Source organism: Coregonus clupeaformis, chromosome 8 (assembly GCF_020615455.1).
Source record: "Coregonus clupeaformis isolate EN_2021a chromosome 8, ASM2061545v1, whole genome shotgun sequence".
In the NCBI taxonomy this organism is placed as follows: Eukaryota; Metazoa; Chordata; class Actinopteri; order Salmoniformes; family Salmonidae; genus Coregonus; species Coregonus clupeaformis.
Genome location: NC_059199.1, coordinates 35662494 through 35679178, shown reverse-complemented (window position 1 = coordinate 35679178; position 16685 = coordinate 35662494). Strand labels below are relative to the sequence as shown.

The 16685-nt window shown below is 43.2% G+C and overlaps 1 protein-coding gene across 1 annotated transcript; it reads left to right on the top strand.

Moving 5' to 3' along the window:
* The first annotated feature begins 10919 nt into the window (after positions 1-10919).
* On the top strand, positions 10920-13471 carry LOC121571971 (type-4 ice-structuring protein). Its single transcript, XM_041883784.1, has 4 exons — positions 10920-11002; positions 12190-12256; positions 12622-12733; positions 13077-13471. Exons 2-4 carry the CDS (start codon positions 12208-12210, stop codon positions 13276-13278), a joined length of 363 nt encoding a protein of 120 aa, XP_041739718.1. The 5' UTR covers positions 10920-11002; positions 12190-12207; the 3' UTR covers positions 13279-13471.
* Positions 13472-16685: the final 3214 nt, after the last annotated feature.

Below are 16685 nucleotides of genomic sequence, written 5' to 3'. Positions count from 1 at the left end.
AAGAGATAGATGGAAGGTATTGAATAGAGTTGAAGGATGGGGCTAATAACAAATAACAACAAATAATAACAAAGATAGCTAATAATGTAAGCATACTGTGTCCATAATAAGTATATAGGTTGTATGTTAGGAGCTTTTGGGAAAGAGCACAGTTAGAAAGATATGGCATATAGAAGCAAACCGGATGGACATCATGAAAATGATCGGAGAGGTTGAGAGTAGAAGAAGTTCAGGAGCAAAAAAATATATATATATATATATATATATATATATATATATATATATATATAATAGAATTATTGTAAAATTAACTGTGTCCATAAGGTGTAGATAGTAAGTATAGACCGGAAGTAGAGGCCTGGGCATTGTTGTTCACTAATTTACTCGATGGCGGGGTTGAAAAGTAATAAAGGGGAGTATATATATAAAAAACATGGGGGATTGGAAGTGATGCAGACAATTACATTGATAGAAGATACAATCTATCTGCAATATTAAGCTGATCCACCCCCCCCAAAAAAAAAAAAGAAAAAAAGAAAAAAAATATATATATATTACATTTACATAAGTATTCATGCCCTTTACTCAGTTATTTGTTGAAGCACCTCTGGCAGCGATTACAGCCTCAAGTCTTCTTGGGTATGATGCTACAAGCTTGGCACACCTATATTTGGGGAGTTTCTCCCATTCATCTCTGCAGATCCTCTCAAGCTCTGTCAGGTTGGGTGGGTAGCGTCGCTGCACAGCTATTTTCAGGTCTCTCCAGAGATGTTCGATCGGGTTCAAGTCTGGGCTCTGGCTGGGTCACTCAAGGACATTCAGAGACTTGTCCCGAAGCCACTGCATTGTCTTGGCTGAGTGCTTAGGGTCGTTGTCCTGTTGGAAGGTGAACCTTCTCCCCAGTCTGAGGTCCTGAGCGCTCTGGAGACGGTTTTCATCAAGGATCTCTTTGTACTTTGCTCCATTCATCTTCCCCTCGATCCTGACTAGTCTCCCAGTCCCTGCCGCTGAAAAACATCCCCACAGCATGATGCTGCCACCACCATGCTTCACCGTAGGGATGGTGCCAGGTTTCCTCCAGACGTGACGCTTGACATTCAGGCCAAAGATTTCAATCTTGGTTTCATCAGACCAGAGAATCCTGTTTCTCATGGTCTGAGAGCCCTTTAGGTGCCTTTTGGCAAACTCTAAGTGGCCTGTCATGTGCCTTTTACTGAGGAATGGCTTCCGTCTGGCTACTCTACCATAAAGGCCTGATTGGTGGAGTGCTGCAGAGATGGTTGTCCTTCTGGAAGGTTCTCCCATCTCCACAGAGGAACTCTTGAGCTCTGTTAGAGTGACCATCAGGTTCTTGGTCACCTCCCAGACCAAGACCCTTCTCCCCCGATTGCTTAGTTTGGCTGGGTGGCCAGCTCTAGGAAGAGTCTTGGTGGTTCCAAACTTCTTCCATTGAAGAATGATGGAGGCCACCGTGTTCTTGGGGACCTTCAATGCTGCAGAAATGTTTTGGTAACCTTCCCCAGATCTGTGCCTGGACAAAATCCTGTCTCGGAGCTCTACGGGCAATTCCTTCGACCTCATGGCTTGGTTTTTGCTCTGACCCTGTGGGACCTTATATAGACAGGTGTGTGCCTTTCCAAATCATGTCCAATCAGTTGAATTTACCACAGGTGGACTCCAATCAAGTTGTAGAAACATCTCACGGATGATCAATGGAAACAGGATGCACCTGAGCTCAATTTCGAGTCTCATAGCAAAGGGTCTGAATTCTAAAAACCTGTTTTTGCTTTGTCATTATGGGGTGTTGTGTGTAGATTGATGAAGAAAACAATTAATTTAATCCATGTCAGAATAAGGCTGTAACTCAACAAAATGTGGAAAAAGTCAAGGGGTCTGAATACCTTCCGAATGCACTGTATATCATTAATTGCAGGAGCAAGAAAAATCTCAGATTGTGCCTTTAAAGTTACTTAAGATTCTTTACAATTTCAGAAGCAGATCATATCATGTCTATTTAAAACACATTCAGAACATACATTAGGTATCTAGCATTTCAGCCCATATCAGCTCCATGTTGGAGATATACAGGTACAGTTGAAGTCGGAAGTTTACATACACTTAGGTTGGAGTCATTAAAACTCGTTTTTTCAACCACTCCACAAATGTCTTGTTAACAAACTATAGTTTTGGCAAGTCGGTTAGGACATCTACTTTGTGCATGACACAAGTAATTTTTCCAACAATTGTTTACAGACAGATTATTTCACTTATAATTCACTGTATCACAATTCCAGTGGGTCAGAAGTTTACATACACTAAGTTGACTGTGCCTTTAAACAGCTTGGAAAATAACAGAAAATGATGTCATGGCTTTAGAAGCTATGATAGGCTAATTGACATTTCTTGAGTCAATTGGAGGTGTACCTGTGGATGTACTTCAAGGCCTACCTTCAAACTCAGTGCCTCTTTGCTTGACATCATGGGAAAATCAAAAGAAATCAGCCAAGACCTCAGAAAAAAAATGGTAGACCACAAGTCTGGTTCATCCTTGGGAGCAATTTCCAAATGCCTGAAGGTACCACGTTCATCTGTACAAACAATAGTATACAAGTATAAACACCATGGGACCACAGCTGTCATACCGCTCAGGAAGGAGACGCGTTCTGTCTCCTAGAGATGAAAGTACTTTGGTGCGAAAAGTGCAAATCAATCCCAGAACAACAGCAAAGGACCCTGTGAAGATGCTGGAGGAAACCGGTACAAAAGTATCTATATCCACAGTAAAACGAGTCCTATATCGACATAACCTGAAAGGCCGCTCAGCAAGGAGGAAGCCACTGCTCCAAAACCGCCATAAAAAAGCCAGACTACGGTTTGCAACTGCACATGGGGACAAAGATCGTACTTTTTGGAGAAATGTCCTCTGGTCTGATGAAAGAAAAATAGAACTGTTTGGCCATAATGACCAATGTTATGTTTGGAGGAAAAAGGGTTAGGCTTGCAAGCCGAAGAACACCATCCCAACCGTGAAGCACGGGGGTGCCAGCATCATGCTGTGGTGGTGCTTTGCTGCAGGAGGGACTGGTGCACTTCACAAAATAGATGGCATCATGAGGAAGGAAAATTATGTGGATATATTGAAGCAACATCTCAAGATATCAGTCAGGAAGTTAAAGCTTGGTCGCAAATGGGTCTTCCAAATGAACAATGACCCCAAGCATACTTCCAAAGTTGTGGCAAAATGGCTTAAGGACAACAAAGTCAAGGTATCGGAGTGGCTATCACAAAGCCCTGACCTCAATCCTATAGAAAATCTGTGGGCAGAACTGTAAAATCGTGTGTGAGCAAGGAGGCCTACAAACCTGACTCAGTTACACCAGCTCTGTCAGGAGGAATTGGACAAAATTCACCCAACCTATTGTGGGAAGCTTGTGGAAGGCTACCCAAAAGGTTTGACCCAAGTTAAACAATTTAAAGGCAATGCTACCAAATACTAATTGAGTGTATGTAAACTTCTGACCCACTGGGAATGTGATGAAATAAATAAAAGCTGAAATAAATCATTCTCTCTACTATTATTCTGACATTTCACATTCTTAAAATAAAGTGGTGATCCTAACTGACATAAGACAGGGAATGTTTACTAGGATTAAATGTCAGGAATTGTGAAAAACTGAGTTTAAATGTATTTGGCTAAGGTGAATGTAAACTTCCGACTTCAACTGTAATTAGTTAAATAAAGTCAACCTGTGTGCAATCTCAGTGTCACATGATCTGTCACATGATTTCAGTATATCTACACCTGTTCTGAAAGGCCCCAGAGTCTGCAACACCACTAAGCAAGGGGCACCACCAAGCAAGCGGTACCATGAAGACCAATGAGTTCTCCAAACAGGTAAGGGACAAAGTTGTGGAGAAGTACAGAGCAGGGTTGGGTTATAAAAAAATATCGGAAACTTTGAACATCCCACGGAGCACCATTAAATCCATTAAAAAATGGAAAGAATATGGCATCACAACAAACCTGCCAAGAGAGGGCCGCCCACCAAAACTCACAGACCAAAGATAACCCTGAAGGAGCTGCAAAGCTCCACAGCGGAGATTGGAGAATCTGTCCATAGGACCACTTTAAGCCGTACACTCCACAGAGCTGGGCTTTACGGAAGAGTGGCCAGAAAAAATGCCATTGCTTAAAGAATAAAATAAGCAAACCCGTTTGGTGTTCGCCAAAAGGCATGTGGGAGACTCCCCAAACATATGGAAGAAGGTACTCTGGTCAGATGAGACTACAATTGAGCTTTTTGGCCATCAAGGAAAATGTCTGGCGCAAACCCAACACCTCTCATCACCCCGAGAACACCATCCATGGTAGTGGGAGCATCATGCTGTGGGGATGTTTTTCATCGGCAGGGACTGGGAAACTGGTCAGAATTGAAGGAATGATGGATGGCGCTAAATACAGGGAAATTCTTGAGGGAAACCGGTTTCAGTTTTCCAGAGATTTGAGACTTTATTTTGGCCATTATTTTGCCTTGTCTATGCCCCCATAGAATGACAATGCACCCATCCACATGGCACGAGTGGTCACTGAATGGTTTGATGAGAATGAAAACGATGTAAACCATATGCCAATACTTGCAGAATATATGCTAACAGCTGGTGCACCAAATCAAATACTAAGGAAGTCTCAAGGTTTTGCTCGCCTGAGGTAGAGTATCTTATGATAAGCTGCAGACCACACTATTTACCAAGAGAGTTTTCATCTATATTTTTCATAGCTGTCTATTTACCACCACAAACCAATGCTGGCATTAAGATTGCACTGAATGAGTTGTACAAGGCCATTAACCAACAGGAAAACGCTCATCCAGATGCAGCGCTCCTAGTAGCAGGGGACTTTAATGCAGGGAAACTTAAATCCGTTCTACCTAATTTCTACCAGCATGTTAAATGTGCAACCAGAGGGGAAAAAACTCTAGACCACCTTTACTCCACACACAGAGACGCATACAAAGCTCTCCCTCGCCCTCCATTTGGCAAATCTGACCATAACTCTATCCTCCTGATTCCTGCTTATAAGCAAAAACTGAAGCAGGAAGCACCAGTGATTCGGCTAATAAAAAGTGTTCAGATGACGCAGATGCTAAGCTACAGGACTGTTTTGCTAGCACAGACTGGAACATGTTCCGGGATTCTTCAGACAGCATTGAGGAGTACACCACATCAGTCACTGGCTTCATCAATAAGTGCATCGATGATGTCGTCCCCACAGTGACCGTACGTACATACCCCAACCAGAAGCCATGGATTACAGGAAACATCCGCACTGAGCTAAAGGGTAGAGCTGCCGCTTTCAAGGAACGGGACTCTAACCCGGACGCTTATAAGAAATCCCGCTATGACCTCCGACCGAACCATCAAACAGGCAAAGAGTCAATACAGGTCTAAGATTGAATCATACTACACTGGCTCTGACGCTCGTCGGATGTGGCAGGGCTTGAAAACTATTACAGACTACAAAGGGAAGCACAGCCGCGAGCTGCCCAGTGACACAAGCCTACCAGACGAGCTAAACCACTTCTATGCTCGCCCGAGGCAAGCAACACTGAAGCATGCATGAGAGCACCAGCTGTTCCGGACGACTATGTGATCACGCTCTCCGTAGCCGATGTGAGTAAGACTTTTAAGCAGGTCAACATTCACAAGGCCGCAGGGCCAGACGGATTACCAGGACGTGTACTCCGAGCATGTGCTGACCAACTGGCAAGTGTCTTCACTGACATTTTCAACATGTCCCTGACTGAGTCTGTAATACCAACATGTTTCAAGCAGACCACCATAGTCCCCGTGCCCAAGAACTCTAAGATAACCTGCCTAAATGACTACCGACCCGTGGCACTGACGTCTGTAGCCATGAAGTGCTTTGAAAGACTGGTCATGGCTCACATCAACAGCATAATCCCAGAAACCCTAGACCCACTCCAATTTGCATACCGCCCCAACAGATCCACAGATGATGCAATCTCTATCGCACTCCACACTGCCCTTTCCCACCTGGACAAGAGGAACACCTACGTGAGAATGCTATTCATTGACTACAGCTCAGCATTCAACACCATAGTGCCCTCAAAGCTCATCACTAAGCTAAGGATCCTGGGACTAAACACCTCCCTCTGCAACTGGATCCTGGACTTCCTGACGGGCCGCCCCCAGGTGGTAAGGGTAGGTAACAACACATCTGCCACACTGATCCTCAACACGGGGGCCCCTCAGGGGGTGCGTGCTCAGTCCCCTCCTGTACTCTCTGTTCACCCATGACTGCATGGCCAGGCACGACTCCAACACCATCATTAAGTTTGCCGACGACACAACAGTGGTAGGCCTGATCACCGACAACGATGAGACAGCCTATAGGGAGGAGGTCAGAGATCTGGCCGTGTGGTGCCAGGACAACAACCTCTCCCTCAACGTGACCAAGACAAAGGAGATGATTGTGGACTACAGGAAAAAAAAGAGGACTGAGCACGCCCCCATTCTCATCGACGGGGCTGTAGTGGAACAGGTTGAGAGCTTCAAGTTCCTTGGTGTCCACATCACCAACGAACTATCATGGTCCAAACACACCAAGACAGTCGTGAAGAGGGCACGACAAAGCCTATTCCCCCTCAGGAGACTAAAAAGATTTGGCATGGGTCCTCAGATCCTCAAAAAATTCTACAGCTGCACCATCGAGAGCATCCTGACTGGTTGCATCACCGCCTGGTATGGCAACTGCTTGGCCTCTGACCGCAAGGCACTACAGAGGGTAGTGCGTACGGCCCAGTACATCACAGGGGCAAGCTCCCTGCCATCCAGGACCTCTATACCAGGCGGTGTCAGAGGAAGGCCCTCAAAATTGTCAAAGACTCCAGTCACCCTAGTCATAGACTGTTCTCTCTGCTACCGCACGGGCAAGCGGTACCGGAGTGCCAAGTCTAGGTCCAAAAGACTTCTCAACAGCTTCTACCCCCAAGCCATAAGACTCCTGAACAGCTAATCATGGCTACCCGGACTATTTGCACTGCCCCCCCACCCCATACTTTTTACGCTGCTGCTACTCTGTTAAGTATTTATGCATAGTCACTTTAACTCTACCCACATGTACATATTACCTCAACTACCTCAACTAGCCGGTGCCCCCGCACATTGACTATGCAACGGTACCCCCCTGTATATATAGCCTCCCTACTGTCACTTTATTCTATTGTATATATAGCCTCCCTACTGTCACTTTATTTTTACTTCTGCTCTTTTTTTCTCAACACTTTTTTGTTGTTGTTTTATTCTTACTTTTTTTGTTTAAAATAAATGCACTGTTGGTTAAGGGCTGTAAGTAAGCATTTCACTGTAATGTCTGCACCTGTTGTATTCGGCGCATGTGACCAATAAAATTTGATTTGATTTGATTTGATTTGAAGGTCCATTTAATATTTTCTGGCTCGTTGTGGCCCAACTCCCTACAGCCCTTTCCTGCAGTCAAATGACCAAATCGCCCCTAGTGGCCTCATGGGTGAATATTATTAATATTTGTCATATTTTCATAATTAATTCACTTTTAATTTTTTTTACACAACAAATCTGGTGTTTCTAGGTCAAACATTTGTTTTTATATTTCAGTCTTCTGTGATGTATATAAAGTGTAATATTGGGATGCAAACTCAAAATTGAATACATTTCAACTCTATATCTGACATGGTATAGGTGTCTTATTTTTTGTAAACCATGTGTGTGAGGTGCATACTTTTGTGTCAAAGTAGATTTGTTTAAGACTACCAAGAAACACTCTGTGACCCTGATTTAGCCCACTGCAGTAAAGGTTTATGAAGACACTTTATGTTGGTGTTTCCTTTATTTTGGCAGTTACCTGTCTCTATAACCTATTAGGTTAGGAAGAAGGCTGACCTTTGAACAAACACTTTGGCATAGCAAGAATCCTGCTCAGATCAAGTGAGGTAATGAGGTTACACAACTGTTGCTCAGTTGGTAGAGCATGCCGTTTGCAACGCCAGGGTGTGGGTTCGTTTCCCACGGGGGTCCAGTATGAAAATGTATGCACTCACTAACTCTAAGTCGCTCTGGATAAGAGCGTCTGCTAAATTACTAAAATGTAAAATGTAAAATGTGACTCTCTTCTGGTGATGATACATTTAGCTAGTCCAAAGAGAGCTTTCATAGCATTGTCAGGATGGGGTCCACACACAGTAACATAATACTTTTTAGATTTATTCAACATTGCCCTTTTGCGCTCTGTAAACAATTTACATTTTGTTACTATAAATTAATGATATATAGCCTTTGATTCTTAAAGAATATAACTTTCCTCATGAGCATAGTTCAACTGATGCCCCTTTAGAACCTCAGCTATAAGCTTGTTTATATTGTTTGTAAACAATATAATTGTAAACAAACACTATATCTTCAAAACATGTTTAAGGGTAGGATTCAATTCAATCAGCGTTAGATCCGCGCACTTGATATGTAAAGCCACATTGTCGGCTGTCCAGCGCACTGCTTGAATCCTGACCTAAAAATATTATTTTGATCTCATGGATAGTCAGTCCTTACACCCATAGCTCCTTCTATGAATCTGAGAGTGGTTACATTTCTCCAGCTCCATCCCTCAGCATGTGGCGGGGCAGCCAGTTTTTTGTTTTTCAAATCCCAGACTGTAACTTTAAGCTGTCACAGCAACCAAAATCCGTTGACATAGTATCACAACAGATCCCAAGATGTCAAGCTTTTACTACACTGTCACTATTTTCTCTGCATACAGATATTTGTTCCCCCTGTTTCTGTTTGTCATGATGGACTCGTATCACCAAATAACAGAGGAGATTGAATGCCCTATGCAGTACAAAGCCGCAATAGTGAACACTTAGGCATAGCTTCCACATATTTTTCTGAAAGGAAAGGGTCTAGGGCATTGTATGAATCAACACCGTCTGTGATTAACCCGAGGTAATTCAGCACTCCTACTCTAAGACGCTGGATACATTTGGCCCCAGGTTACATGCAAACTCAGCTAATCTTTTGAGACATTGATTTAATCACTGAGGGATGCAGGGAGTGTTTGTGTGTAAATTGCTCAGCTATCTGGTTGCTTTGTCATGTTAATCTTATCCCAGTGATAGCCTCTGATGATGTTGTGCATGGAATGTGTATGAATGAACATAGCACTGCAAAAGTTATTTCCCTACAAATGTTACTTAGAAATGTTTGTGGAGAAATTCCTCCCTTGATAACTAGAGAATTCTGAACTAATTTGACCAACTGCAACATTTATGAATAACAAACATTAAGAACACCTGCTCTTTCCATGACATAGACTGACCAGGTGAAACTCAATATTAGAAAGGTGTTCCTAATTTACATTTACATTACATTTACGTCATTTAGCAAACGCTCTTATCCAGAGCGACTAATGTTTGGTATACTCAGTGTATACTAATATAAAATGTACAGTTATACATACAGTACCAGTCAAAGGTTTGGACACACCTACTCATTCCAGGGTTTTTCTTTACTTTTACTATTCTCTACATTGTAGAATAATAGTGAAGACAATCAAACTATGAAATAACACATATGGAATAATGTAGTAACCAAAAAAGTGTTAAACAAATCAAAATATTATTATTATTATTATTACTACCTCATGAAGCTGGTTGAGAGAATGCCAAGAGTGTGCAAAGCTGTCATCAAGGCAAAGGGTGGCTACTTTGAAGAATCTCAAATATAAAATATATTTGGATTGGTTTAACACGTTTTTGGTTACTACATGATTCCATATGTGTTATTTCATAGTTTTGATGTCTTCACTGTTATCTATATTGTAGAAAATAGTAAAAAATAAAGAAAAACCTTGGAATGAGTAGGTGTGTCCAAACTTTTGACTGGTACTGTATGTATATTGTAGAAAAACTACATGTAGTTTTAGTTTGAAATTCCTGATGGTGTTATACTCAACATTTGTACCCAATTATGACACTCCTCACTGAGTGTAAAACGAGACAAACATTGAGTATACAATATTATGTATAAGTATATATTGTATATCCGTACAGAACTCAAGTTTCTGGGCCTTTTATTCATTAATGTTGCGGTTGCTAAAAATAGATCATATTTTACCCTGCAAAGTCTCTCTATTGTGGGTAACATTTTCCCCAATCATCCCTAAATGTCATCTTTCATATTCGATCGAAGGTAACACACTTTCTATATCTCATCTTATACTGCACACCATTTCTATACACTTTTTAATTTATGTCATGGAAATTGACTAATATATTCCATGGCTTGGAACTTCAACGATAAGTAATATTTACTTTTACTGTAATTGTACTATTACCAATATATTTATTAACAATGTATTTAATCAACTGACTTTGATTTATTCAATATGGGAACATTTAGAAAATTAATCTGTGCATTCATAGATTACCTGGTTTAAACCAATACACACACATGAAATAGAACAGAAAACATAAATAGTTAACATGTGATTCACACGGACAGTCAGAAACAGCTGAACTGAATCATCTTCAGGCTGACCCCTGGACAGTGCTGTGGCTGCCATGTTTCTGTACTATCGCAATTCTTGTTGTGTTTTAACAGCTTGGTTGTCATTCTCTCTGTTTTGTTGTTTCTCGTGATGAAATGTCCTGTGTATGTTTTCTTTAATCAGATGCTTTGATAAGACACCTACTGCGTTTGAGCAATCAGCACTCTTACGCAGGAGGGGGACTCTTGGACTTTGGAGTGGATTGCCTTGGTGGCAAGCTGAGCAGCAAGGGTCAGCCTGCAGTCACATGCTAGCACAAACATCCAATGATAGTCCAGTACTTCAGCCTACGCTGCCAATGGGTCTGCGTCTGAGGTGGGCCGTATCATTCCCGAAGGACTATAAGACATTTGGGAGGCCCAAGGAAAGCTACCATCCAATCTAAACTGTCCTGCAACTCAGGTGAGTGGTCCCCTCTCTTTCTCTGCCAAGGAACTCTGTTATGTTTGATGTGGTAAAATGTTTGGTTTTCTTGCAATATGTTGTTTAGTAGTGAGTCAGGTATCTGTAAAAATGGGCATTCAATTTTAGAGGGACATTCCTTCCCAACCACATTGTAAGCTGCTCATTTAAATAGTATTGCTATAAGCAGTAGTTTAGAGCGTGATCTTTAGAGTGCTTGATAGATGTTTCATTACTGTTTTTCCAAGAGGTAAACTGTTGATATGAATCAAGATGATTCTTCTCAGTGAATTCAGAAAGGCAAATGAAGATGGAAATCAAACAGAGTCCATGTCTAATTCCATTCTAAATTTGCTCAGACAGGTAGAAGTTGCAATTTCCTAGGGAGTCGGGGGTATGGGCATTTGGCGAACTACATTACCATTCAGACAATTTATTATGATTTGAAATCTTCCTGATTTGAAATCTTCTTGAATTAACTGAGTGAAATTGAACTGATCCCAAAACTGTCACTGAGTGCACTTATTTGTTATGCCAAGAGAAAAACCTTGAAACCACAAAATTCTTCAGAGATGGCCATCCTACCATCCGTCAGAGGTGGGAAAAGTACTCAGTTGTCATACTTGAGTAAAAGTAAAGATACCTTAATAGAAAATGACTCAAGTAAAAGCGAAAGTCACCCAGTAAAATGCTACTTGAGGAAAAGTATAGAAGTATCTGGTTTTAAATGTACTTAAGTACAGTGGTGGAAAAAGTCATAATTAGTCATACTTGAGAAAAAGTAAAAAGTAAATGCTACAGGCCTACATCAAATTCCTTATTTTAAGCAAACCAGACTGAACAATTGTATTGTTTTTTAAATTTACGGACAGCCAGGGGCACACTCCCACACTCAGACATAATTTACAAACGCAGTATTTGTCTTTAGTGAGTCCACCAGATCAGAGGCAGTAGTGATGACAACGCATTATATTGATAGGTGCATGAATTGGACCATATTGCTGTCCTGCCTGAGCATTCAAAATGTAACAAGTACTTTTGTGTGTCAGGAAAAATGTATGGGATTAAAAAGTTCATATTTTCTTTAGGAATGAAAGTAATTTTACACCACTGCCATCCAGTGATCGAACCACGCCTCCACAGACCTATGGGGTCAAGCTAATCCTACCATTCTCTTCTCTCCTTAGGTGTCCTACTTAGCAGCCATGAAGTTCTCTCTTGCCGCCCTTGTTGTCATGCTTGCTTTGGCGCACGGTAAGAGAAAGTTCTTCATATTTGAAAGGTGCACTCTGTCGCTAGTTTCTCCCCTGTGGTAGCATTCAGAATTAAATACACAATTGCGGCTTAAATAACATTTATTTTTCACATAGATTTCATTCTGTATGTGCTTCTATAACTGCATTTCACATATGTGCACTATATAATATAATAATAGTGAGATATATGCAAGATAAGGAAATGTTATACTGCAGAGTTGGTGGATTTATTTATAACTCATGTATTTTAAACAGCTGTATGTGTAGAGGGTCTTGTCTGTGCTGTTGTATGCTATATGGGCATAAATGGTTTGTGTACATTGTGGGCCTCTGTTAATGACATTATCCTCTGGCTACCCATAGGAAGCCAAGCAGCACAGTCCCCCGAGTTTGAGAAGCTGGCACAGTACTTCCAGGATCTGTCAGCTCAGCTGACCTCCACCACTCAGGAGCTGGTGCAGAAGATCCAGGCAGAGTAAGTTACATTTAAAAAAAAAAAACGTTTACATTATTTGATAAACTTTTGAAGAACCAGCCCTTCCAACCCAGTCCTAATAATAAAAAAACACAACTCACCTCATTCTATTGGCTTATAATTTACAATAAAGAAACAATTAAGGGAGCAGCCAAAAACAATGCAAAAGAATGGATGCATGGTCAAAAATAATATACATTCCAAAATTTGATGAAAAAAGGCCAATGACCTGCAAAAGCATTAACAGGTAATGTGTTTTGATCCTATTTTTCAACAATATTTTTGGCTCTACCTTTGTTTATATTGTGTTCAGACCACTAATCACCCGCTCCCTTCCAAACAGGACCTTCTTAGAGGATGGGAAGGCCCAGCTGCAGCAGATCCAGGCCAAGCTGGCACCCCTGGCCGATAACATGCAGGCCCAGCTGAAGCCCCTGGCTGAGAACATGCAGGCTCAGCTCAAGCCTCTGGTTGACAACGTCCAGGCTCAGATAGAAGACCTCTTCCGCAAGGTGATGGACCAGACAAAGGCCCTCGGCCAGTAAAGCAGCTCTTTTTCAACAACCTGACCATCTTGGACCGAATCAACAGCTCCATAGCAGCCAAAACCAGTCCACCAAGAGTTGGAACCAGACAAACCTTCTGTTTAAGTCGTCTGCATTTGTGCCAAGACCAATGTTGTTGACATGCAAAGACAGACAGTAGTAATCCAGAACATCATTAAAACTTGTAAACTGGTCCTGTGGTCTCTATTGTAATTTGTCATCTATTAATTTTCACAGAAATTACTTTCCAATCATACATCCCTTAACATATTTGTTTTGTGTCTGATTATTGAAATCTGCTTAATTTCTCAATTTAGGAGTTATAGTTTCAATAATAACCCATTTCACTACATCACAGGTTATACACTACCAATCAATACACTCCCCTCCGTATTTATTTGTACAGTGAAGCTAAATGTAAAAATTTGGCGCTATACTCCAGCATTTTGGATTTGAGATCAAATGTTTCATATGAGGCGACAGTACAAAATGTCACCTTTAATCTGAGGGTATTTTCATACATACAGTGGGGAAAAAAAGTATTTAGTCAGCCACCAATTGTGCAAGTTCTCCCACTTAAAAAGATGAGAGAGGCCTGTAATTTTCATCATAGGTACACGTCAACTATGACAGACAAAATGAGAAAAAAAAATCCAGAAAATCACATTGTAGGATTTTTTATGAATTTATTTGCAAATTATGGTGGAAAATAAGTATTTGGTCAATAACAAAAGTTTCTCAATACTTTGTTATATACTCTTTCTTGGCAATGACACAGGTCAAATGTTTTCTGTAAGTCTTCACAAGGTTTTCACACACTGTTGCTGGTATTTTGGCCCATTCCTCCATGCAGATCTCCTCTAGAGCAGTGATATTTTGGGGCTGTCGCTGGGCAACACGGATTTCAACTCCCTCCAAAGATTTTCTATGGGGTTGAGATCTGGAGACTGGCTAGGCCACTCCAGGACCTTGAAATGCTTCTTACGAAGCCACTCCTTCGTTGCCCGGGCGGTGTGTTTGGGATCATTGTCATGCTGAAAGACCCAGCCACGTTTCATCTTCAATGCCCTTGCAGATGGAAGGAGGTTTTCACTTAAAATCTCACGATACATGGCACCATTCATTCCTTCCTTTACACGGATCAGTCGTCCTGGTCCCTTTGCAGAAAAACAGCCCCAAAGCATGATGTTTCCACCCCCATGCTTCACAGTAGGTATGGTGTTCTTTGGATGCAACTCAGCATTCTTTGTCCTCCAAACACGACGAGTTGAGTTTTTACCAAAAAGTTCTATTTTGGTTTTATCTGACCATATGACATTCTCCCAATCCTCTTCTGGATCATCCAAATGCACTCTAGCAAACTTCAGACGGGCCTGGACATGTACTGGCTTAAGCAGGGGGACACGTCTGGCACTGCAGGATTTGAGTCCCTGGCGCGTAGTGTGTTACTGATGGTAGGCTTTGTTACTTTGGTCCCAGCTCTCTGCAGGTCATTCACTAGGTCCCCCCGTGTGGTTCTGGGATTTTTGCTCACCGTTCTTGTGATCATTTTGACCCCACGGGTGAGATCTTGCGTGGAGCCCCAGATCGGGGGAGATTATCAGTGGACTTGTATGTCTTCCATTTCCTAATAATTGCTCCCACAGTTGATTTCTTCAAACCAAGCTGCTTACCTATTGCAGATTCAGACTTCCCAGCCTGGTGCAGGTCTACAATTTTGTTTCTGGTGTCCTTTGACAGCTCTTTGGTCTTGGCCATAGTGGAGTTTGGAGTGTGACTGTTTGAGGTTGTGGACAGGTGTCTTTTATACTGATAACAAGTTCAAACAGGTGCCATTAACACAGGTAACGAGTGGAGGACAGAGAAACCTCTTAAAGAAGAAGTTACAGGTCTGTGAGAGCCAAAAATCTTGCTTGTTTGTAGGTGACCAAATACTTATTTTCCGCCATAATTTGCAAATAAATTCATTAAAAATCCTACAATGTGATTTTCTGGATTTTTTTCCCTCAATTTGTCTGTCATAATTGATGTGTACCTATGATGAAAATTACAGGCCTCTCTCATCTTTTTAAGTGGGAGAACTTGCACAATTGGTGGCTGACTAAATACTTTTTTTCCCCACTGTATCTGTTTTACCGTTTAGAAATAAAAGCAGGGGAGATCCGGGTTGTGGCTACATGGTGTCACGATCGTCGAAAGCATTGGACCAATGCGCAGCGTGGAATGCGAACATACTTTATTATATTCACCACACGAACAAAAACAACAAAACGATACGTGAAGTCCTTGGTAACAAACACTAACCATACACGGAACAAGATCCCACAAAATACCAAATGCACACAAGGCTGCCTAAGTATGGTTCCCAATCAGAGACAACAAGCAACAGCTGATTCTCGTTGCCTCTGATTGAGAACCACCCCGGCCAACATAGAAACACAATGAACTAGATCCTGAACATAGAAACACAAAACATAGACTCTACACACCCTGGCTCAACATAACAGAGTCCCCAGAGCCAGGGCGTGACAGTACCCCCCCCCAAAGGCGTGGACAGCGACCGCGCCAAACATAAACCGAACAGGGGAGGGCCGGGTGGGCATTCCTCCTCGGAGGCGGATCCGGCTCCGGGCGTGACCACCACCCTCTAAAACCCCCCCGTAGTGCCCCTGGTCTGGTCTGGCCCTGCTGGCTGGAGCTGGACTGGACATCGGTGGAGCGGATTGCTTAGGCTCCGGTGTGGAGCAGCTGACCGGTACCTGACCAGGCACCGGTGAAACGGGCACGGGCTGTGCCGGACTGACGACGCGCACCACAGGCTTGGTGCGGGGAGCAGGAATGGGCCAGACCGGGCTTACGACGCGCACCCCTGGCTTGGTGCGGGGAGCAGGAACGGGCCGGACCGGGCTGACGATGCGCACCACAGGCTTGGTGCGGGGAGCAGGAATGGGCCGGACCGGGCTGACGATGCGCACCATAGGCTTGGTGCGGGGAGCAGGAACAGGCCGGGCCGGGCTGGCGACGCGCACCATAGGCTTGGTGCGGGGAGCAGGAACAGGCCGGGCCGGGCTGGCGAGCGCACCATTGGCTTGGTGCGGGGAGCAGGAACAGGCCGGGCCGGGCTGGCGACGCGCACCATTGGCTTGGTGCGGGGAGCAGGAACAGGCCGGGCCGGGCTGGCGACGCGCACCATTGTCCTGGTGCGAGGGGCAGGAACAGGCCGGGCCGGGCTGGCGACGCGCACCATTGGCTTGGTGCGAGGGGCAGGAACAGGCCGGGCCGGGCTGGCGACGCGCACCATTGGCTTGGTGCGAGGGGCAGGAACAGGCCGGGCCAGGCTGGGCTGGCGACGCGCACCATTGGCTTGGTGCGAGGGGCAGGAACAGGCCGGGCCGGGCTGGCGACGC

Excerpts from the sequence above, each read along its gene's own strand:
- LOC121571971 (XM_041883784.1), top strand. The coding sequence starts at position 12,208 with ATGAAGTTCTCTCTTGCCGCCCTTGTTGTCATGCTTGCTTTGGCGCAC. Across the intron at positions 12,257-12,621 it reads CATGCTTGCTTTGGCGCACG|GAAGCCAAGCAGCACAGTCC; the intron begins GTAAGAGAAAGT and ends GGCTACCCATAG. Across the intron at positions 12,734-13,076 it reads GTGCAGAAGATCCAGGCAGA|GACCTTCTTAGAGGATGGGA; the intron begins GTAAGTTACATT and ends CCTTCCAAACAG.